This window comes from Gallinula chloropus (assembly GCF_964237585.1).
Source record: "Gallinula chloropus genome assembly, chromosome: 35".
Classification (NCBI taxonomy): Eukaryota; Metazoa; Chordata; class Aves; order Gruiformes; family Rallidae; genus Gallinula; species Gallinula chloropus.
The window spans coordinates 32,472-56,177 of NC_140120.1; the positions used below are offsets into that span (position 1 = coordinate 32,472).

General features: G+C 50.4%; 1 protein-coding gene across 1 annotated transcript; it reads left to right on the forward strand.

The window, feature by feature from the left end:
- Positions 1 to 9,279: 9,279 nt before the first annotated feature.
- LOC311203064 (olfactory receptor 14A16-like) lies at positions 9,280 to 10,206 on the forward strand (the record flags this gene model as incomplete). Its single annotated transcript, XM_084277699.1, has 1 exon — positions 9,280 to 10,206. One exon carries the CDS (start codon positions 9,280 to 9,282, stop codon positions 10,204 to 10,206), a length of 927 nt encoding a protein of 308 aa, XP_084133825.1.
- Between the last annotated feature and the right edge of the window lie 13,500 nt (positions 10,207 to 23,706).

Genomic DNA, 23,706 nt, shown 5'->3' on the forward strand with positions numbered 1-23,706 from the left:
GAGGAACTGTCATCTAGTCCAACAAAGTCTGCCAAGATACAGATAGGGGTCTTGTGTGGAGAGGCTGAGAGACCTGGGCTTCTTTAGCCTGGGGAAGGGGAGGCTGGGGGAAGCCCTCATGTGCTACGTGAAAAGAACATAAGAAAGGAAGTTGTCCAGGTTTTGGTCAGGATTCATGAGAAAGGAGGGGCGAAGCCAGGACAGGTGACTCAAACTGGCCAAAGAGAGTATTCCATGGCAATTACGTCCTGCCCAGTATAAAGGGGGGGTGATGGGAAGAGGAGCAGGGGCAGCTCCGGGACGCGCGGTTCTTGGGGGACGGTCGGGTTCCGGGACGGCTCTGGGTGGCACGGCCTGAGCTGTGGGTTCGGTGAGAAACTGCATTGGGTATCAACAGCTTCATAGATTTTTCCCCTAAAGTCCTGTTAGCATTGTTATATTGTATCTTTCTGTTATCTTAGTGAACTGTCCTTATCCCAAACCACGGGCCTCTTATTTATTGGGTTTGGGGTTATTTGCCCCTTCCTTTTCCCTTCCCTTGCCTCTCACCCTTCTCTTCCCTCTCCCCCTGCTCTTTTCCTTCAAGGAGCAGGCAGCTGCGTGGATCTTGTCTCTCAGCCGGGGTGAAACCACAACAGGGGACCAGCAGGGGTACTGGGAGGGTTAATTGTGGGGGCACCCATGGGTGATGGGAGGGGTGTGGGGATGTTGTACAAAAGTTCTGGGGGTGGATATAAGATAATTTTGGGGGTAAAAGGGCAGGTTTAGGTCAGTAATGTGGTGTTATACGTTCCAGCTATACCAGCACCCACCTTCCATCCTGGTAAAGGTCCAGCAGTACATCCCAATCAAAAGGTGTGAGGGATGGCAGATGTTCCTGGCCTGAAACCTCCCCAGGAGTACAAGCAGCCCCATAAACCTTGGGGCTCATGAATTCCCAGCCAAGGGAACAGTCCTAACAGTGCCAGTGGTCATTATCAGGCTCTTCCATAGTCTAACATCGAACATGCTGAACGTCCAGCAGTGGAGTCCCAGGGTCTCTAACACCTATTGCTGCCATTTCATTGGAGGCACCACAAGTTGGAGAGACACTTTCAAGCACACAGGATCTGTTAACAAGACAGGGCTTGACTTCAAACAGACCTCAACAAACTTGCACAGGTGACCCAAAATTGGCCAAAGAGGGTGTTCCATGCCAATTCCATCAAGCTCAGCATAAAGGGGGCTGGTAGGGGGAGGAGCACATGGTTCTGAGCTGTACAGCCTGAGCTGTGTGGTTTGGTGAGAAACGGCACTGGGCATCACCACTGTTGTATGTTTTACTATTTTTTTTGTTTTCCTTTTCCTCCCTTCCCCCTGTCTCCAATCCCTCCCACCCCACATCATCCTCCCAGAGAGAATGTGGCCTCTTGATGTCCAGCTCTTGGCTGGAACAAAACCATGACCAAAGGTTCCAGCACAACACCCACACATCAAGACAGGCTCAGACATGATGGGTGGAGAACAGGCTGCGGGGAGAAGATTTTGGTCATTCCAGGGGAAGCCATAGCAGTGAGAGGTGCTGAACTGGAATCTGGCCATGAGCACATTGGGCTGCACTGGGAGGAGGGTGGCTGCACAGACAAGAGCTGTTCTTGTCCATGTGGACTCAGCACCGGTGAAGACACCTCTGGAGCAGCCAGTCCCGGTGTGGGGCTGCCCAGTTGTGGAATGTGGAGAAACCCTTGTGTGGTCACAGAAAGTCTGACAAGATACAGTGAGGGGTCTTGTGTGGAAAGGCTGAGAGACCCGGGCTTCTTTAGCCTGGGGAAGTGCAGCCTGAGGGCAGCCCTCTTTGTGCTACAGGGAAAGAATGTAAGAAAGGAAGTCCACGTGAAACTGCAGCTTTGAAGGTCAGAGTGGACGTGAGGATAAAGAAATGTCATTCTGAGGGCAGTGCTGTGGTGCAAAATGTCACTTTGAGGAAGAGTGGGTGAGCTGATGGCTTTGTGCTTGTGGGAACAGCTGGTGAGGATGGAGAGACAGCAGAACAGGCAGGGACATCATGGGGTGAGAACATGGTTGGGAAAGGGGATAAGGTGCCGGCAGGGAAACAGGCACAGGTGTGGGGAACTGTAGGATGGGCTGTGGTGCAGATGGCCAAGGGTGCTGAACAGGCTGAAAGGGCCTGATCGAAACGAGGTCTTTGTCCCTTTCGCTGTGGCTGATTTCCCTGCCACAGAGGCCTCAGAGGAGACACATTGTCCTCGTGGCCATGGAGCATCATTGCCTCCTTGCACCCACGCCAGGGGAGGACACCATGTATTATACCACTGTCCTTCCATGGGGTCACACTCCCCACATCCCAAGGAAGAGCCCTGAGACACAGGTGAGGGTCAGGAGCTCCCTGCCAGGGGCTGGGGGTCAGCACTTGGCATTTCTGCTTCATCAGACCAAGCCAGGGTGTCCTCAGCATCAGAGCTGCCTGTGCTTTGCCTGGGTTTGTCCTCATGGCCTCCAGTTGTCTGCTCTAACGAGCCCATGGGGAGGCTTTGTCAGGAATGGCTGCCAGTGGGGCCCGTTAATGCTTCAAGGTACTTTGAGCATTACTTCTGACTAAACATCTGGAGAGGTTTCATCATTCTTCTCTTGCTACCTTGAGGTCTGTGGACTCAGAATAAAACACACCATGGGGCTCATTAACATCCACAAAGCCCTTACAACCATGGCTCTTCAAGTCATTTGCTTTAAAAAAACAATAAGCCTTGTACAACTGATTGGAGAGGTTTGATTTGAGTGATGAAAATTTCAAAGGAGTTTCACAATGCAGGATTTTTCCATAGGAAAAATGTTTCTATCATATCTCAGATCATGGAAGAAAGTTGAGCAGCATGCTGCAATGGGGGCTGGGGCAGAGGTCTCCTGAGGAGATCTGGACAGGCAGGAAAAGCAGTCTCTGGAGATCCAACCCTGCATGGAGAACCTTGCTCTTCCCCAAGCCCAGCAGGTCCCTCACTGGCCTCCTGGGACTCCCAACACTTTTCCTGGCATCATCTGTGCTCACAGGCACAGACAGATTTCTCTGACAACAAACAGCAGTTCAACATGACACAGTTTAATACCCATGAAATCTCTCTCCTCAGCTGCTGCTACGGCCAAGCAGCGTGTGCAGGGGGTCAGCTTTCAGAGGAGATTCTCTCCCAGAACAGATTCAATCAGATCCATAGAAAGGTCACTTATCAACACACTGAACCTCTGACAGATCAGTTCATTTGACTTCTGGAAGATGAGATGTTTTCCAGCTCTCTGAAGCTCAAAGTTTATCAGCATCTGAATGACCAAAGAGCGAGTGGAGGTGGAAACCTTTGAGCAAAGTGAAGTGCACACATCAGGGTAGCCTGGAGAAGGTGTCCTTGGGCATGGCCGTATCACCAGGAGAGGTGGAAACACCTTAGTGATGAGGGAGATGAAGAGACAGACTGGGGGTAATGCAGGTTCAGGGGAAGGTGAGTATGACACTTCCTGGCAATTCCCAAGTTGTGAAGTGATTCAAGGAGTCAAGTGATTCAGCTGATGAAGATGCTTGTAAAGTGTTTATAAAAATAAAAACAACAAAAAAAGGGAAAACTTTTGGCTGTTTGCAGACAGACAGGATGCAAAGAGAGCACAGCTTGTCATTCCATAGTGTCAGGGTCACACAAGGCCTGGAGATACTGCCTGAGGAATGGGATGACTGTGGCCCATGTTATTACAGCTTAGACAAACCAGAAGGAACAAGGCCCATGCCTTTTGAAATACCAACAGGGATGGTGACTGCACCCCTTCCCTGGGCAGCCTGTTCCAATACTTGACTACCCTTTCAGGAAAGAAATTCTTCCTGATATGAGAAATAAATCTCCCCTGGAGCAATTTGAAACCCTTTCCTCTCATCTCAACTCTGTTCACCACAACCCTTTGGGCCCGGCCTTCAGCCAGTTTCTAACTCAGCACAGAGTATACCCATCAAACCCATGAGTGGCGAGTTTCTCCAGCAGGATGTCTTGGGAGACAGTGATGAAGGATTTACTGGAGTCCAGGTAGCCACATCCACAGCCTTCCCCTCCTCCACTAAGCAGGTCACCTTGTCATAGAAGGAGATCAGCTTCCTCAAGCACATACTAAACCCATGCTAACCAGGCCTGATGGCCAGAGTGTCCTGCATGTGCTGCATGATGGGACTCAAGATGATTAGTTCCATCCCCTTCCCCAGCACTGAGGTCAGCCTGACAGGCCTGTAGTTCCCTGGGTCCTCCTTCTGTCCCTTCTTGCAGATGGGTGTCACATGTGCCAGTTTCCAGTCAGGTGGAACCACCCTGGTCAGCCAGGACTGCTGGTAAATTCGGGAAAGTGGCTTGGGGAGCACTTCTGCCAGCTCCCTCAGTGCTTTCGTGTGTGTCCCATCTGGACTCATTGACTTGTGAGATCTAAGTGGGGTCTTACTTCCTGGCCCCATCTTTCCACTCTGGGGTCTGGGTATCAGGAAACAACTGGTCTTATTACTAAAGACTGAGGCAAAAAAGGCATGAAGTTCCTCAGCCTTTTCTTCATTCTCCATCACAGTGGTTCCCCCCGGATGCAATAAAGGTGGGAGATTCTCCCTGTCCCTCGTTTTGTTATTAATGTAATTACAGAATTTAGAACAAAAGGATTACCAGGGAGAATCTCCCACCTTTAATGTAGGTCACAAACAAAACGTGCAAGGGCTGAAAAAGCTTCCTGGCCAGAAACCTCCCAAGGTAGCCCACTAGCAGCCTCAGTAACCATGAGGCTCAGGGCTTTCCTAGCCAAGGAAACTGTGCTAAGAGTGTCTGATGTCATTTTGTGTCTCTTCTACTGTCCTCCTTCAAAAATTCTAATCATATATCAATAGCTCCCAAATAAATCTGTGAAGGCTGAAAGATGTTCCTGGGCTGAAACCTCCCCACGTAGCCCACACAGACCCCCAGGAACCTTGGGGGAAAGGTCATTCTTAGCCAAGGGAATGGTCCTATAATAGCAGACCATTTTCTGGCTCTACCAGCATCCACATTCAAAATGTGAAGCATCCAGCAATACCTCCCAAACAAAAGGTTTGAGAGCTGAAATAATTTGGGAGTCCTAAATGTCCCTTGATAGGGGGAGCAGCTCCAGTAACTTCGGGGCTCAGAGCTTTTGTAGCTGAGGGAATGGTCTGCAGAGAACCTGGTGTCATTTTCGGGCTCTACCCATGTCCAACTTCAAAAATGCCAAACGTCCAGTTAGAGCCCCCAAACAAAAGGTGTGAGGGCTGAAAGATGCTTCTGGCATGAAACCTCCCCAGGTAGTAGAGTAGCAGTGCAACAAACCTTGAGGTTCAGGGCATTCCTAGCCAAGGCAACTGTCCTAAGAGTGCCTGACATCAGCTTTCAGTCTACCAGCAACAAACTCTAAAACTGCTAAACCTCCAGCAACAGGTCTCAAACAAAAGAAATGAGGGCTTGAAAATATTCCTGGCTTGAAATCTCCACAGGTATCCCACTAGCAGCCCCTGTATACCATTGGGCTCAGGGCATTTCTTCCAAGGAACTGGTCCAAACTCTATCAGAGATAATATTCCCGATCTAAAAGCATCCAAATTTGAAACTGGTAAATGTCCAGTAATAACTCTAAACCAAATGTGTGAGGGCTGAAAACATTCCTGGCTTGAAACCTACCCAGATGGGACACTAGCAGCCCTGTTAACATTTCAGCTCAGGGCTTTCATGCTCAAGGGTATCATCCTAACAGTGCCTGCAGTCATTTTCAGGCTCTACCAGCGTCCATCTTCGAAACCTCTAATCATCCAGCAACAGCTCCCAAATAACAGTGCAAGAGCTTAAAGATGTTACTGCCCTGAAACCTGCTCCAGGTGTCGACTAGCAGCCCCAGCAACCGTTAGGATCAGGGTATTCCTAGTTTGGGGGAATAGTCCTCACAGTCCCTGATGTTGTTTCCAGGCTCCACCAGTGTCCATATTTTAGACTTCTAAATGTCCAGCAATAGTTCCTAAAAAAAGGATTGAGGGCTGAAAGAGGTTCCTGGCTTGAAATCTCCCTTGTTAGCACTCTAGCAGCCCCAGTAATCTTGGGGCTCAGATTTCTCCTTACAAAGGTAATGCCATAACAATGTTTCATGTTATTTTCGGACTCTCTAAGTGTCCAACTTTGAAACTTCTAAATGTCCAGCATTAGCTCCCAAACGAAAAGGGGCAAAGGCCAAAGATGATCCTGGTCTGAAACCTCCATAGGTCACCCACTTGCAGCAAGAGTAACATTAAGGCTCAGCACATTCCTAGCCAAGGGAACGACCCTACTGGTGCCTGACATCATTGCAGAGCTCTGCAGTCCTCCACTTTTTCAATTGCTAAACTGCACAAATAGCTCCAAAACAAAAGGTGCAAGGGCTGAAAGAAGTTCCTGGCCTGAAACCTCTGCAGGTAGCGCAGTAGCAGCACCAGTAACCTTGAAGCTCAGGCTTTTCCTTTCCACAGGAACAGGCCTAACAGTGCCTGATATCACTTTCAGGTTATATCAGCATCCAGCTTCAAAAATGATAAACCTCCCACAAGAGTTCCAATCAAACTGTGTAAGGGCTGAAAGATGTTATTGGCCTGAAACCTCCCAGGGTAGCCCACCAGCAGACCAGGTTACCCTCGGGATCAGGGCATTCCTAAAGTTGCCTGACATCTAATTCCGACTCCACCAGGGTCAAACTTTGAAACTGCTAAATGTCCAGCAATAGCTCCCAAACAAAAAGAGAAAGGGTCTAAAGAGGTTCCTGGCCAGAAACCTCCCACATCATTCCATAAAACATCACAAAATTAAACAAGTACTAAATACAAAAATACCAATCTCCCTGGGGTAGGCATCTGAGCATGTGAGGCTGAGGATTTGGGGGACTTCACAGAAGAACTGGTCAACAGCATTGCCCTTGCAGAGGGGGAGGGAACATGTCTTGGTTGTGAGCAGCACAGCATGGAGAAACCCGCTGCAGCTCCCCTGTGTCTGCCAAGGGCAGGAGGAGGAATGGGGAATTAAGCTGCCATGGGACATTCTCTGCCTCTTTGCAAGGAGAACAAGGCAGTGAGAACTTGGGGCACACTTCTCTCAGCAGAACGTTCTCATTCGAGACGCAAGGACTGTCTCTCCCTGTTCTATTAGACATTGGAAAGGTCCTTTTTGGGAGGTGCATTTCCTGCTGGCTGAGGGTGCCAGTGTTGTATGAGGCTCTGATGGGAGCTCTCCAGGTGTCAGTTTGTCCTTGCAGCAGCAGGACAATCTTTTTTGATATATATGACATTTTCTGGATTGTGGTTTCCACTTCCCCCAACAGCAGAGCAGAGCTTTGTAGATTTGTTTTTCCTGATTTTGTTCTTTTGAAACCCTGAGAAATGCCCAAATGTTCACCTAAACCCCTTCCTTTCACAGGGGAAAGAGTCCAATCGCTGTCCCTGCCTGGGGATCCTGTCTCATGGGGAGACAAGGGAAGGTGATTCTTCTGCCCAGCTCTGGTTTGATCAGTAGAAAAAAATGTGCTGGACAGAAGGATTTCTTCCCAGCTGAGGGAGGGAACATCAGAGATGAGATCACAGAATGATCCTCATGAGGCCTGAGGCACCCGGAGGGACCCTAGAAGAACTGGTCTTCTCTTGATGAGCTGAGCCAGGCTCTTGGGATGGAGGGGGCTCATGGCAACCTGGCAGCGCTGCAGAGAGACAGCTCTGCCCAGGAGCAGCTCCTCTGCCAAGCACACAGGGCTGGGGACACTGCCTGGAGGCACCGAGGGGAGACCTGTGAGGCTGAGAGAGCTGATGGGTACTGAGAGCTCATTGGAGGAGAAATCTCCACAGCCTCTGCCTGGTATGTCTGTGGGTGCAGGGCAATGCAGGTTCTGTTCCTGGAGGGATCTCCTAAAGCTGGGACATGGGGCAGTGTGTGGGGTCTGTCAGGAGGACAGGTTCTCTCTAGGACCAGAAGGTGCTGCATGGAAGCGATTCCTTCTGCCCCATGAGAGGGACAGGGCAGGACAGCTGTTTTCTCCTGGGCATGGTTGAGACGTGCCCAGGGCTGTTCTTGTAAGCAGGGTCCATGCATCCTGGGGGTCTGTTTGCTGGGGCAGGGACTCTGCTGCTGCCAGGGTCAGCACTCAGCCTGCCTGCTGGGCTTCCAGCAGCACCTCAGACAGAAGCTGTGGGTGGCAAGTGTGACCCATGGAAGGACAGTGTAGGCTGTCAGTGTGCTGCGCAGGACAGGTTTGCTCCCAGATCCTGCTAATCCTGGGGAACCTCCAAGGGACTTTTCAAGATCTCCAAGGATGCATTTTCCACTCCAGATAAAGAGACATCTGAATTTTCTCCTCTTGAGGGCTGGGTGGGAAGAAGGAGCTGAGCTTTTCCTGATAACTTTACAGCAGGCAGTGCAAACTCATTGGTCATTAAGACTTGTCAGAGCATCTCCTGAGCCCTGCACAGAGAGAGGTTCCATGAGGGAGTGCCCTGATGCCAGGAGGGGTCTGCAGAGCAGAGCTGAATGCAGGTCAGGCGGGTGAGGACTGTGAGCACAGAGCAGGAGGTGACATGGGCAGAGAGGCGACATGGGCAGAGAGAAGCAGCTGCAGGGACACCTCCTGGCAGCAGAGACCTTGGCAGGGAGGGAGATGGAGCTGCTGCCAGAAATGCCCTGGCAGTGGGGATTTGGTACCTCCCTGATATCCTCTGCAGTGCAGACACTGATGATAGGGAACAGCAGGGTGTGATCACAGAGCGTCCAGCACAGGGCAGCTGAGACCAAGGCTGATGGACAGAGCAGCTCTCCCCACTCTGCATTCAGGGGAAGGTTTTACTGGCACTGCAGCAACAATGTCAGGCAGTTCTGACAGAAGAAACACTCCTCAGACACAGCCAGGAGGAAACCAAAGCTCCAAAGCTCTGCTTTGCCCTCGGGTGAAACTGCAGTGACAGTGCTGAAAAGCTCATTCCTATCCACAGGGGATTTAGTCTGAGATCACACCATCCTTCTATTTACTGACTGCTGCCAGGCAGGAATGAGTTCTCCAGAGCCCACAGCCAACCCTCCTCCCAGCAGTGGCACATTCAAGCCAGGACAAAGCAGAGCTCCCAAAACAGATCTGACGAAAGTCTTCTGGAATTCAGAGAGTAAATCTCTGTGTTCTCTAAGAGTTGAAAGAAGTTTTCCTCAAAGAAGAGTTCCCTAACTGTCACTGCCTTTTCATCCTTGGACAGATCTCCATGCTCACAGAAAGCAGATGTCCAACAGCAGCAGCTCCATCAGCCAGTTCCTCCTCCTGCCCTTTGCAGACACACCGGAGCTGCAGCTCCTGCACTTCTGGCTCTTCCTGGGCATCTACCTGGCTGCTCTCCTGGGCAATGGCTTCATCATCCTCACCATAGTCTGTGACCACCACCTCCACACCCCCATGTACTTCTTCCTCCTCAACCTCTCTGCCCTTGACCTTACCTACATCTCCACCACTGTTCCCAAAGCCATGGCCAATTCCTTGTGGGACACCAGGGCCATTTCCTACACAGGATGTGTTGCTCAACTCTTCTTCTTTGAATTTTCAATCTCAACTGAGTACTTTCTTCTGACTGTCATGGCCTATGACCGCTACGTTGCCATCTGCCACCCCCTGCACTATGGGACCCTCCTGGGCAGCAGAGCTTGTGTCTACATGGCAGCAGCTGCCTGGGGCAGTGGGTTTCTCAGTGCTGTGCTGCACACAGCCAATACATTTTCACTGCCCCTCTGCAAGGGCAATGCCCTTGACCAGTTCTTCTGTGAAATCCCCCAGATCCTCAAGCTCTCCTGCTCAGATGCCTACCTCAGGGAAACTGGACTCATTGTGGTCAGTGTCTGTTTAGCTTTTGGGTGTTTTGTGTTCATTGTGGTGTCCTATGTGCAGATCTTCAGGGCTGTGCTGAGGATCCCCTCGCAGCAGGGACGGCACAAAGCCTTTGCCACCTGCCTCCCTCACCTGGCTGTAGTTTCTCTTTTTGTCAGCACTGCCATGTTTTCCTACCTGAAGCCCCCCTCCATCTCTTCCCTATTTCTGGACCTGGTAGTGGCATTTCTTTACTCAGTGTTTCCACCAGCAGTGAACCCCCTCATCTACAGCATGAGAAACCAGGAGCTCAAGGATGCTGTGTGGAAACTGATTACTCGATGTTTCTAAGCAGTAACAAACTGCTCATCTTCTTCCGCATATCACTGGCCATGTCTCTATTTAGTAGAGGTTTTAGTTCCTGTTTCTTTGTTTCCCTCTAGTTTTTTTAAGTTGTAATATCATGGTCCACATTCATCCCATTGCTGATACAATAACTTTGTGAGCCAGACGCTGGGTAACGATGGGCTTTGCTCTCTTTGAATCACATCTGCCTGGAAATGTGCAAAAATTTTTCATTCCTAAATTTTTTCTGACATTTATTAAATATTTATAATAACTTTTTAATCAGCTGAAGCACTTGACTACTTGTCTGAAATGGCAATGCTTTCCCACCATGACAGAACAGGAATTTCCTTGAAGTGTACCTTAGAATCATGCAGAGATCAGCAATGGGCAACTCGTAATTCAGTATGAATTAAAGTGAAGCCGTTTATTGGGTGAAATCACACAGATTATAGGCATTTGTTACTGCAAACGTGGCAAGCTAAATAACTGCTCATTGGTTACATACACTGTTTACAGTCCACTGATTGGTTAGTACTTATAACAAGTTCTAATAACATATCTTATAGCTAAATATGATTAGTTTACGTTTGATGCCTAAAAATATCCACATACTGGCTGTTTTGATCATCTTATTATGGCTGGTTCTGAACATGTGCCGTTACTCCCAAGTACCTTCCCATTACTTCTTCTTGGTTTAGGGCAGTCTGTACCCCTGTCATCAAGGCCACTGTCTTTTGAGAATGTGATTATCAAAATCCTCTCAGCATGAGTAACTTCTCCTGTCTCATGGGAACTGGAGGATATTGTCAGGGCCTGTGTCTTGGTGAAGAGTGCCAGGCTGCCAGCAGGCCTGCTGTCTTCCCCAACAGAATCACAGAATCTTTTATAGAGTCCAACCACAGCCTAACCCTGCCTAGCCCACCTCTAGACCATGTCCTCAAGCACAACATCTACACAGTTATCTCCTGCTCAGATGCCTACCTCAGGGAAACTGGAATCCTTTTTCTTGGTGTCTGTTTAGCTTTTGGGTGTTTTGTGTTCATCGTGGTGTCCTATGTGCAGATCTTCAGGGCTGTGCTGAGGATCCCCTCGCAGCAGGGACGGCACAAAGACTTTTCCACCTGCCTCCCTCACCTGGCTGTAGTTTCCCTTTTTGTCAGCACTGCCATGTTTTCCTACCTGAAGCCCCCCTCCATCTCTTCCCTAATTCTGGACCTGGTATTGGCATTTCTTTACTCAGTGTTTCCACCAGCAGTGAACCCCCTCATCTACAGCATGAGGAACCAGGAGCTCAAAGATGCCATGTGGAAACTGAGGACTGGATGCTTCTAAGCAGCAATAAACTGCTCATCTTCTTCTGTACATCACTGGCCATGTTTTCTGTAGTTGAATTTTTTTCTTTGTAGTTTTCTAAGCTATAATGACATGGTGCATGTTCATCCCATTCAGTCTTGTGTGAGCTAGACACTGCATAATGAAGATCTGTGCTCTCTTCCTATCATGTCTGAGTTCAAAGGGACACAATTTTTCCTTCTTTTTTTTCCTTATATTTTTTCCTTATATTTTTTTCCTTATATTTATTAAAAATTGACAAGCACATTTTCAGCAGCTGAATCTCTCAACTTACTGCATGAAATCACAGAATCATAGGGGTTGGAAGGGACCTTGAGAGATCATCAGTCCAATCCCCTTGTGTCCAGTTCTGGGCTCCTTGGTTTAAAAAGGACAGGGATCTCCTGGAGAGAGTCCAGAGAAGGGCCACGAAGATGATTAGGGGCCTGGAACATCTCCCCTATGAGGATAGGCTGAGTAGGTTGGGACTCTTCAGCCTTGAGAAGAGAAGACTAAGGGGGACCTAATTAAAGTTTATAATTATCTTAAGCAGGGGATGCAGGGGGAATCAGCCAGCCCCTTTTCAGTGGTCTGTGGGGACAGGACAAGGGGCAATGGCTGTAAGCTGGAGCATAGGAAGTTCCGCACCAACATGCGGAAGAACTTTTTCACAGTGAGGGTGACGGAGCAGTGGAATAGGCTGCCCAGGGAGGTGGTGGAGTCTCCTTCTCTGGAGATATTCAAGTCTCGTCTGGATGCCCATCTGTGTAATGTGAGATAGGGAGCCTGCTTTGGCAGGGGGGTTGGACCCGATGATCTCTTGAGGTCCCTTCCAACCCCTACAATTCTATGATTGTATGAAAAGGTGCGAGGGTGGAAAAAGGTTTCTGGCCTGAAAGCTCCCCAGGTAGCCCACTAACAGCCCCATTAACCTTGGGGCTCACGGAATTCCTAGCCACAGGAACAGTCCTAAAAATGTCATTTTCAGGCTCTACCATCATCCACTCTCGAACATGCTAGATGTCCAGCAGTAGAGTCCCAGGTTATTTAGCACCTATTGCTGGTATTTTGTTAAAAGCACCGTAAGTTAGAGAGCCATCTGCAAGCACATGTGAACCATTAGTGAAATGGAGATTCCCTTCAGAGAGACCTTGAGAAATTCTGGGATTTGATGAACAGGAACATCAGGAAGATTTCCAAGCAGAAGAGATCTTCTCCTCCTGCCCATATTTTCTCTGCGGCTGGAATTAATTCTGATGTTGGTGGCCCCCATAGTTCTGGTGTTTTGATTTGTAAGTCATAAAGTCTAAATAAATATGTTTCTTCCTTGCTGAGCAGGGCTTGCACAGCATTAAGGCCTTTTTTTCTAGTTCTGCTCCAGAAATGAGTCAACTGGGAGTGCACAAGTGCCTGGAAGGGGACAGAAAAGGCCCAGCTGACCATAACTAACCAAGGGGATTATCCACACTGCATGACTGCAGGAATGAGACCACTGTTGTGGTGCACTTGTTGTCTACAAAGGTGGGCTGGTTTCAGGAGGAATACAGTTGATTTTCTTTCTAGCAGCCCATGTGGTGCCACATTTGGCTGTTAGGATGAGAGCAGTGCTGATAACAGGGAGGCTTTAGTTGTGTCCAAGCAATCAGACTTTTCTGTTGTTCATTCTCTACTAGTAATGGGAAGGTGGGGAGCACCCTGGGAGCTGGAACGGGGACACAGCCAAGACAGGTGACCCAAACTGCCCCAAAAGGCCTATTTCATTCAGATCACACCATAAAAGGAGTGTGGTGGGGGCAGGAGAACTCAGCTCCAGGACACACGTGCTTTCAGGATGTGAGCTGTGCGGCCAGAGCTGTGGGGTTCAGTGACAAACTGCATTGTGCATCACCTGTTGTGTGTATTTTGCCACAAAGTCCTGTTGTTGTTGTTGTTTCTCTCTCTGCTGTCCCAGTAAACTGTCCTTATTCCAGCCCATGAGGTTTAGGGTTTCTTTGGTTTCCTTTTCCCTTCCTTTCCCCCCAACCCCAATTCCCCTCCACACACACACCCTCTTAGAGAGAGAGCGGCTGTGTGGTGCTCGGCTCTGGGCTGGGGTGAAACCATGAGAAAAGGTTCCAGCACAACACCCCCACATCAAGGCAGCTCAGACGTGACGGGTGGAGAACCAGCCACAAGGAGAAGAATTTGGGCCTTACAGGGGCTGCCATAGCAGTTAGAGGTGCTGAACAGGAATCTGGCCATGAACACACTGGGCTGCACTGGGAGGAGTGTGGCTGCACAGACAAGGGCCCTTCTGGTCCATCTGGATTCAGCACTGGTGATGCCACCTATGGAGCAGCCAGTCCCAGTGTGAGGCTCCCCGATCTGGAGGAATGTGGAGGAACACGTATGTGGTCAGGGAAAGTCTGACAAATGACAAATGTGAAATGACAGCTCTGAAGGCCAGGGTGGACATGAGGATAAAGAAATGTCACTGTGAGGGCAGTGCTGTGGTGCAAGCAGTCACTGGGAGGAAGTGTGGATGAGCTGGTGGCTTTGTGCTTGTGGGAACAGCTGGTGAGGATGGAGAGACAGCAGTACAGGCAGGGACATTGTTAGGTGACAATGAGGTGGGAAAGCGTGTTGCATCCCTGCAGCCTACAAAGAAACAGGTACAGGGCTGAGGCTGTGTGGGATGGGCTATGGTGCAGATGGCCAAAGGTGCCATTCAGGCTGAACGGGCCTGATAGAAATGAGATCTTTGCTCCCTTGGCTGTGGCTGATGTCCCTGCCACAGAGGCTTCAGGAAAGACACATTGTCCTCATGGCCATGGAGCATGGCTGACTCCTTGCACCCATTCCAGGGGAAGCCACCATGTGTCATACCCCTGTCCTTCCCTTGGTGTCACACTCCCCACATCCCAAGGAAGAGCCCTGAGACACAGGTGAGGGTCAGGATCTCCCTGCCCAGGGGCTGCGGTCAGCACTTGGCATTGCTGCTTCATCAGACCAAGCCAGGGTGTCCTCAGCATCAGAGCTGCCTGTGCTTTGCCTGTGTTTGTCCTCATGGCCTCCAGTTGTCTGCTCTAATGAGCCCATGGGGAGGCTTTGTCAGTAATGGCTCCCAGTGGTGCCTGTTAGTGCTTCAAGGTACTTTGGGCATTACTCCTGACTTGAACTTCTGGAGAGGTTTCTTCACTCTCCTCTTTGTAGCTGAAGTCTCTGGACTCACCAGAGACACCATGAGACTCATTAATATCCAGAAAGTGCCGCGACGGAGAGAGACGGGACACAGCTTGATGCAAGCAAGAGTTGGTTTATTGCAAAGAACCATTCCTGTTTATATGCTCTGCAGACAGCTGCTTTCTGTCAAACATACCTTGTTCCTGGGCTACAGCTGATTGGTCAACGTTTTGCTGTCACAGCAGCATCTCTATCTTATCATTCTAATAGAACTTCTAAAACCTCGTCAGACAGCAGATAGACCTTAACAATAGAGGACACTTTTTCCTGGAGCCTGTCCCAGCAGGGGGTCTGGCAACGATGCTGCCACCTTGATTAGTTTCCCCGAGGTTCATGGCCTAAAGGCTCCATCCCGTTATCTGTTAACCTGGCAGTGCTTGAGGCTTTGTTTCTCAAGGTGCATGCCACACCTCACAATCCTCTTACCTGACAAACCCCTTGCCTCACAATCCCCTTGCCTCACAATCCCCTTACCTCACAATCCCCTTACCTCACAATCCCTTTACGTCACAATCCCCTTACCTGATAGTACCCTTACCTCAGGATCCCCTTACCTCACAATCTATCTGTCAATCAATTCTGTGACTGCATAATCCCCTTAACTCACAATCATCATACCTCACAATCCCCTTACCTCACAATCCCCTTACCTGTTGTTAGTTAGGGCCTGGCGGTCGGAAGATTTCGGACTGTACGGAAAGATAGGACCCCCCCTCTCCTCAGGTAATCAGTAGGAGGTAGCCGGTGACGTAAGCAGACAGAAGTGACATCGTAGCCCTAGGCTATATAACACCGTGCCCCTCTCTAATAAACGCCATTTGCCGTCCACCTCATTGGTGTCTGTGAGCTGATGGCCTGTGCTGCCAGAGTGTGGCGCCGTTGCCGTTCCTGAACCAGGTCGCCGTGCCTAAACAAAGGCAACAAGTGGTGCCAGAACCTGGAAAACTCGCCTGGATTTGGGTGAACGGCGGCTGGAGCGGCGGGACCAGCCCGGCAGGGAGGACGCTCCCAGACTATCAAGGAGGATGGAAGCCCCTGTGAAGGTCGTATTGGGATTGCGTACGCAGTGGGGTATTGAGTGTGAGGTTAAAGATTTTACTCTCGCCATTGCGAGACTTGAAAATCGGGGTCATTGACCCGCCGGTTGATATTCTCCATCCTGAGGTGTGGGATAAATGTACTTAAGCTTTGGCTGAGGAAACTATGTCCTCAGGTAGTGGGAAAAATCTTAAATCGTGTGGGAGGGTCGTGCAGGCACTCCGGAAAGCGATACAAGAGCAGGACACTTGGAGGGCGGCGAAAGAATGTTTGTCGGTCATCCCAAATTGGGCATCGGGGCGGCCACACAAACTTTGCAGCTCCCAGATGGTGATAAGCCTGCTGAGCCCAAAGATCGAGAGGGTGATACGCCGCCTCCGTACCAGAACCCTGATCCGCTCACGGAGAGTCAGGAGCGAGCTAAAACTTTTGTGAAGGGGCAGGAGCGAGTGAAAACTTTTGTGGAGGAGCAGGAGCGAGCAAAATCTTTTACAGAGGAGCAGGAGTGAGTGAAATCTCTTACAGAGGGGCAGGAGCGAGCGAAATCTTTCTGGGGTGGGCTAGCTGAGGAGGCCAGGGCTGCCGCTAAAAGATCAGAATCTCAGGAATGGCCGCCGCCATGTGCTCCCAAAGATGGCGCCGGTGGAGAAGGGTGGGGAAGGCACGCGAAAAGGGAGAAAATTCTTGAGCTGCCTGGATCATGTGAAAAGGAAGGGGAAGAGAAGCGTGGTAGAGATAGAGAAGGAAGGGACAAGAACAAGAGCGACAGGCGGAGAGCCAATCAGAACCCACTCAAGAAAAGGGGCCCTGAGGTCATGGCAACTGCTCGTGCAGCCAGAGAAGCTATTCGCACAGTCTCTAGAACAATCACTAGGCCATCACCATGGGCCACAATAAAGCAGAGTGAAAGCGAAAGCTTCACACAATTTGTGGATCGCCTCCAAGCAGCAGTAGACTCATCTGCGCTGCCTCCGGAAGCAAAAGGCCCGGTCGTAGAGTCTTTGTCCACAGGATTGGATCATCGGATGCCCTTGTGACCAATACACCCCGGTGGTTGAGGAGGCCGACAACCCAGCAAGCATCCCGTCTGCATCCAAGACTCCCAAACTGGCAGAACCCAAACAAGAGCAAAACAGCCCCCGTGGAAAAGGGCCACAATGTCTCTGGGTGATTTTACTTTTAGGGTTTGTTGTGCCAACTACGGGTCTGTATGATCATTGGCCACGGGAATGGACGTTAGGAAATGGGAGGATGAGGAAATGGAGGATCATAAAATACTCCAGAAAATCGTCATCTCAGGCCCTCCTAGCTTTAAGGTGCACCTCTGTAACCTTTTCCCAGTGGACACTTGTCGGTGGGATGCAAGGTACTATGTATGTCCCAGCTTTAATCCAGGCAGACCTCAGTGCTACTCCCCTAGTCAGTACCATTGTCGTCTTTGGGGATGCGAGACCACAGCCTCTGACTAGACACCAGACAGGTACCTCAGAATGCAATTTGGAACTCACAATTGCGTTAGGTACAAAAAACTAATAGTGGAGAAATCTTGGAGGGCTCCGGGTGTAAGAAGACCTAAGGAGGGAGAGTTATGTAGATATTTTATACTCAATGTAACAAATGAGAATGACTGGGGATGCACTAATGGCAAAACCTGGGGCTTTAGGTACTGGGAAGGTGGCATTAATAGGGGAGGACTATTTTTTATTAAAAGAAAGGAGCTGAGAACCACCTCAGCAATCGGTTCCATTGTCGGGATCGAAAGCAATAACCAAGGAAAAGACAACTTGACAGTTCCTACTTCTGTCCCAACCAGTCCCCTACCAGCTGAACAAAAGGTTCCCTTAGGCAATTCGATCACAGACTCTCACCTTTCGGCTGGCAAATCATTCTTAGGTGTGTTAGATGCTACTTTCTGATCACTGAATCAATCCAACCCCAATCTTACTAATGCATGCTGGCTGTGTTATGATGCTTATCCCCCTTACTATGAGGGTATTGCCCTCAATACTCCTTTTAGCTACTCATCAAAAGATAACCCGACTCAGTGCAAGTGGGATACACCACAGAGAGGAATCACTTTGGACCAGGTTAAAGGCCAAGGCATATGTTTTGGCAATGCCACCTTAGCGAGCTGGAACAGCGCGGTCTGTGCAGAAACCGTTGCGATCGATAGAACCCATAAATGGGCAATTCCATCAGCATCAGGGATGTGGATCTGTCATCAGACAGGTCTGACCCCCTGTGTGTCCATTCAGCGTTTTAACTCATCAACTGACTTGTGTGTACAAGTTTTGGTTATTCCCAGGGTCCTATATCATTCGGATGAAGAAATGAGCTATTACTGGGGAGATGCAGACAACAGGATCCAAAAGAGAGAAATACTGACAGCACTGACAATAGCAACACTGCTCAGCCTGGAGGTAGCTGGTACAGCTACAGGAGCGACCACTATGCTGAACCATCATCAAGACCTGGATCGACTGCAAACTGCCATCGACGAAGATCTGCAAAGACACCTTCCACAAAGCTTAACCCTGTGAGAAATGTTCTAGTGAGGAAGGAGACTATGAAATCACTGCAGCTCAAGAGCTGGCTAAAGACAGAATGAGTCAGACAACTGCCAGAAAGGCAAGGGTTTAACTCCCTGAAACTCAGAGCAGCAGCTGGATGGTTGAGAGGTGTCTGAATGGTCCAAGGGGAAGGGAAGTCTAGAGAGCAACCACAAGTGCTGGTGTGCAGATCCACTGCTAAGTGGGGATTTCAGTCATGGTCATAGAATCATAGAATCTCCTGAGTTGGAAGGGACCCATAAGGATCATCAAGTCCAACTCCTGGCTCCACACCGGCCCAGCCAACTCAGAGCACGGGACTGAGTGCGTCATCCAGATGCTTCTTGAACTTGGTCAAGCTCAGTGCTGTGACCCCTTCCCTGGGCAGCCTGTTCCAGTGCCAGATCACCCTCTCAGTAAAGAACCTCTCCCTCATATCTAGCCTAAACCTCCCCTGTCACAGCTTCATGCTGTTCCCTCAGGTTCTATCACTGGCCACCAAAGAGAGATCAGTGCCTGCCCCTTCTCTCCCCCTCCTCAGGATGCCACAGACTGCAATGAGGTCTCCCCTCAGTCTCATTTTCCCCAGACTGAACAAACCAAGGGACTTCAGCCTCTCCCCATGAGACTTGCCCTCCAGACTCTTCACCATCCTCATTGTCCTCCTCTGGACACTTCCCAATATTCTTATGTCCCACTTGTACTGTGGAGCCCAAAACTGGACCCAGCACTTAAGTTGAGGCTGCACCAGCGCAGTGTAGAGCAGGACAATCCCCTCCCTGGACTGGCTGGCAATGCCATGCTTGATGCACCCCAGGATACGCTTGGCCCTCCTGGCTGCCTGGGCACACTGCTGGCTCGTGTTTAACTTGCTGTCGACCAAGACCCCCAAATCCCTCCAGTGTCTGACCTCCCAGTCTGTATGTGCAGCCAGGGCTGCCCCTTCCCAGGTGCAGGATCTGGTGCTTGCCCTTGTTAAGCTTCATGGTGTTGGTGACTGCCCAGCTCTCTGATCTGTCCAGGTCTCTGCAAGGCTTCTCCACGCTCAGCAGAGTCAACAGCTCCTCCCAATTTGTTGTGCTGTGCAAATTTACTCAAGACCAGCCCAGTTATCTGGTCGTTTATGAAAACTTTAAAAAGAATCTCAAAATCACAAGGTTAAAAAAGACCTTTAAGATCATCAAGTCCAACTGTTTCTGTCCTAAGCTAAACCATGCCCCTAAGTACTTCATCTGCGCTTTTTTTAGACACATCCAGGGAAGGTGACTCAACCCCCTCCCTGGGCAGCCTGTTCCAGGCCCTGACAACTCTTTCAGTAAGAAATATCATCCTAACATCTCATCTGACCCTTCCCTGGCACAACATGAGGCTGTTTCCCCTTATCCTATCACCTGTCACCTCACTGAAGAGACCATCGCCCACCTCTCTACACCCTCCTTTGAGGTAGTTGTAGGCAGTGATAAGGTCTCCTCTCAGCCTCCTCTTCTCCAGGCTAAACACCCCCAGCTCCCTCAGCTGCTCCTCATATGATTTGCCCTCCAGCCCCTTCCCCAGCCTGGTTGCCCTTCTCTGGACACGCTCCAGAACCTCAATGTCCTTTTGATGGTGTTGAGCCCAGAACTGGACCCAGCACTCGAGGTGCAGCCTCACCAGTGCTCAGTACAGTGTTGCCTTTTGAAGAATCGCGACCTGGTTCAGGAACGGCACGGCGACCACCCCCAGGCCGCTTGGTCATCAGCACACAAACACCAATGTGGTGGATGGCAAATGGTGTTTAATGGTGAGTGGAACAGCATTATATAGCTTAGATTTATGACATCACTTCCGCCCACTTACATCATAGGCTTAATGCTATTGGCTACCTGGAGGGGGTCCTACCTTTCCGTACAGCACATCTTCCGACCGCCAGGCCTTAACTACCTACACCTTCCCCCTTAGCCTCTTTTAGCAGACTATAAACCCCCCAGAACTCTTTATAACACTCCCCACCCAGGCCCCAATTACTGTCTCAAATCCCCACCTTTTCCATCCAAAGCCCCACACATTCCTCCCCAGCCCATCCCTACATGCTCCCCCTAGACACCATGGGTGCCTCCACCTCCCTCTCCAGCCCTTTCTTAACCCTCACTGTACCAGGAAGGTAGTATGGTGCTGAGGGGGTATGCAAGTAAGTGCTTGGCAGGAGAAAGGTCTCTTTAATGCAAGTGCTGAAATTAGGTAAGTCTAGTCTCATACTGGCCATTTTGCTTTATCTTGTTCTTCTGCTGACTCGTTTTGCTCCTGGGAATGAGCTGTTGGTCCTGAGCCTGGTTATCTGCAGACAGGGAAGGGACTGGCATGGGTAAAAATAAAGTGGGTGTGTTTGGAATAGCAGCCACACACAGGAAAAGGGATGAGGAGAAAATGCCTTTGTACTTAACCCTAAAAAGCCCAATGCCAGCACCACCCCCCGATATGGCAAGGACTGTCTCCCATGGGTGGGACCTAATGCTGGAGCAAGGGGAGAGTGAGGAGTCCTCCCCCTGAGGAAGAAAAAGTGGCCGAGACAATGTCTGATGAACTGACCCCAAAACACATTCCCCATCCCCCCCCATGCTGCTCAGTCGTAGGAAGGAGAGAATGGGAGATGGCTGATGGAGCTACTGCTGGACATTTCCTGATGCTGGGTATGGAAAAGTGTTGCAGAAGTAAAAGACAGGAGTTAGGAGAGATTTGTGACAAGGAAAACTACAGCCTTGATTTGTCTTACAAACTCCCAGTTGTGCATGAGGAGCAGAAGCCTCTGGCATGGGCTCCCAAAGAGTCATTCCTGGTCTTCAGTTTTGGGTACAGCAAAAGGAGGTGACACACAGTTTCCATCTGATGAGGCTCAGTCTCATGGAGAAGAGTTAATGACAACTTGCCTCCACCCCAAGTAATTCCCATGGGAGCTGGGACCAGCAGCTCCCAGACAGAAGGAGCCTATTTGTGCCACTGCAAGAGGAATCCCAGCTCCAATTAGTTTGTGGCAGCCATAGGTCAGAGTTGCTAATCCTTCCAGCCCCAGGGCTGCAAAGCAAGAATGAGGGGTCTGGAGTGACTGCAAGAGGGGGAAAGGGTCCCACTCCTGTCACTACCTGGGAGTCCTGTCTTACACGAGAACAAGGAAAGGTGATTGTCCTGCCCAGCTCTGGTTTGATCAGGAGAAAGGACTCTGCTGGACACAAGGGTTTCTCCCCAGACAAGGAAGGGAAAGGCAGTAAAGACTTAGTGTCTTTCCAAGTAAGTTACTTGGAGCTCCAGGGACAGCTCACAGGAGACTCGGGAATGGAGAATGTGACGTATTCGCCTGCTCCTCTGCTGTGAGCTGGGCTGGGCTTCTGGGATGGAGGGAGCTCACTGCAACCCAGCAGCTCTGACAAGAGACAGCTCTGGCCAGGAGCAGCTCCTCTGCCAAGCACACAGGGCTGGGGACACTGCCTGGAGGCATTGACAGGAGACCTGTGAGGCTGAGAGAGTTGATGAATGCTGAGAGCTCACTGGAGGAGAAATCTCCACAGCACTCTGCCTGGTATGTCTGTGGGTGCAGGGCAATGCAGGTTCTGTTCCTGGAGGGATCTCCTAAAGCTGGGACATGGGGCAGTGTGTGGGGTCTGTCAGGAGGACAGGTTCTCTCTAGGACCAGAAAGTGCTGCCTGGAAGGGATGCCCTTGTGCCCCATCAGAGGGACAGGGCAGGACAGCTGTCTTCTCCTGGGCATGGCTGCAGAGGTGTGAAGCAGCGTGTGCACCCAGGGGTGCCCAGGGCTGTCCTTGTGATCAGGGTCCCTATGTGCCCTGGGGGTCTGTGTGCTGGGGCAGAGACTGCTGCTGCCAGGGTCAGAACTCAGCCTGCCTGGTGGGCTTCCATCAGCATTGCTGAAGAAAGATGCTATGGGTGTAAAGTGTGACCCATGGAATGACAGTGTAGGGTCCTTCTGCTGTAGCAAAGGGTGCTGCACACCCCCAAATTGCTCCCAGCTCCAGCAGATCCACATTAACTTCCAGCAACTTTTCAAGAACACCAAGGATGCATTTTCCACTCCAGGTGAAGGGACTTTGCTTTGAATTTTCTGCTCCTTAGGACTGGGTGGGAAGTGAGAGCTGAGCTTTTATTGACAACTTTGCAGAAGGCAGTGCAAACCAATTGGTCATTTGGACTTGTCAGAGCATCTCCTGAGCCCTGCACACACAGAGGTTCCCTGGGGCAGTGCCCTGATGCCAGGAGGTGTCTGCAGAGCACAGCTGAGTGCAGGGCAGGTAGGTTGAGGTCTGTGAGCACAGAGCAGGAGGTGACATGGGCAAAGAGAAGCAGCTTCAGGGACAGCTCCAGGCAGCAGAGACATTGTGAGGGAGGGAGAAGGAGCTGCTCCCAGAAATGCTGTGGTAGTGGGGATTTGGTACCTCCCAGACATCCTCTGCAGTGCAGACACCTTCCCACACAGACCCCCTGGTTTCTGCCACCCAGCACAGACTCTGTGCCTGGAAGTCCGGGGTTTCAGACTGAGTCATCTCATTGGCAGCCCAACCCATGTTGAGGACAAATCCCAGAGTGCCTGTCTGTCCATTCCTGTCTTTCCAGGCCTGGCTAGAGCATTTCTCTGTTTCCCCTCCTGTCCTTGCTGCCTTCGTCCCCCCGTTACCTGGGGCTCTGGGAATGTCCTTTGGTGGGCCTGGCACTGAGATGACGCTCACTTCAGGATCCCCATCTGTAGGACTGAGAACTGTATTCCTCATCTCTCTGTGGGGTCCAGTTTCTTCTAAAGGGAACACCAGAGAGTCCAGCACAGGGCAGCTGAAACCAGGGATGATAGACAGAATAGCTCTCCCCACTCTGCACTCAGGGGAAGGTTTCACTGGCACTGCTGCAGCAAGGTCAGGGAGTTCTGACAGAAGAAACACTCCTCAGTTGCAGTGAAGAGAAAACCAAAGCTCCAAAGCTCTGCTCTGCCTTCAGGTGAAATTTGAATGACAGTGCTGAAAAGCTCCTTGCTAGCCACAGGGGATTTAGTCTGTGATCACACCATCCTTCTATTTATTGACTGCTGCCAGGCAGGACTGAGTTCTTGAGAGCCCACAGCTGACCCTCCTTTCAGCAGTGGTCTGGTCAAGCCAGAACAAAACAGACCTCCCAAAAGCGACCTGCCAAAAATCTTCCTGAATACAGAGAGTCAATCTGAGGGTATTCCCTAAGAATTGGAAGAATTTTTCCTCAAAGAAAAGTTCCCTAAATTCTCACTGTGCCTTTTCCTCCTTGGACAGGTCTCCACACTTGATGGCAGCAGATGTCCAACAGCAGCTCCATCAGCCAGTTCCTCCTCCTGCCCTTTGCAGACACACGGGAG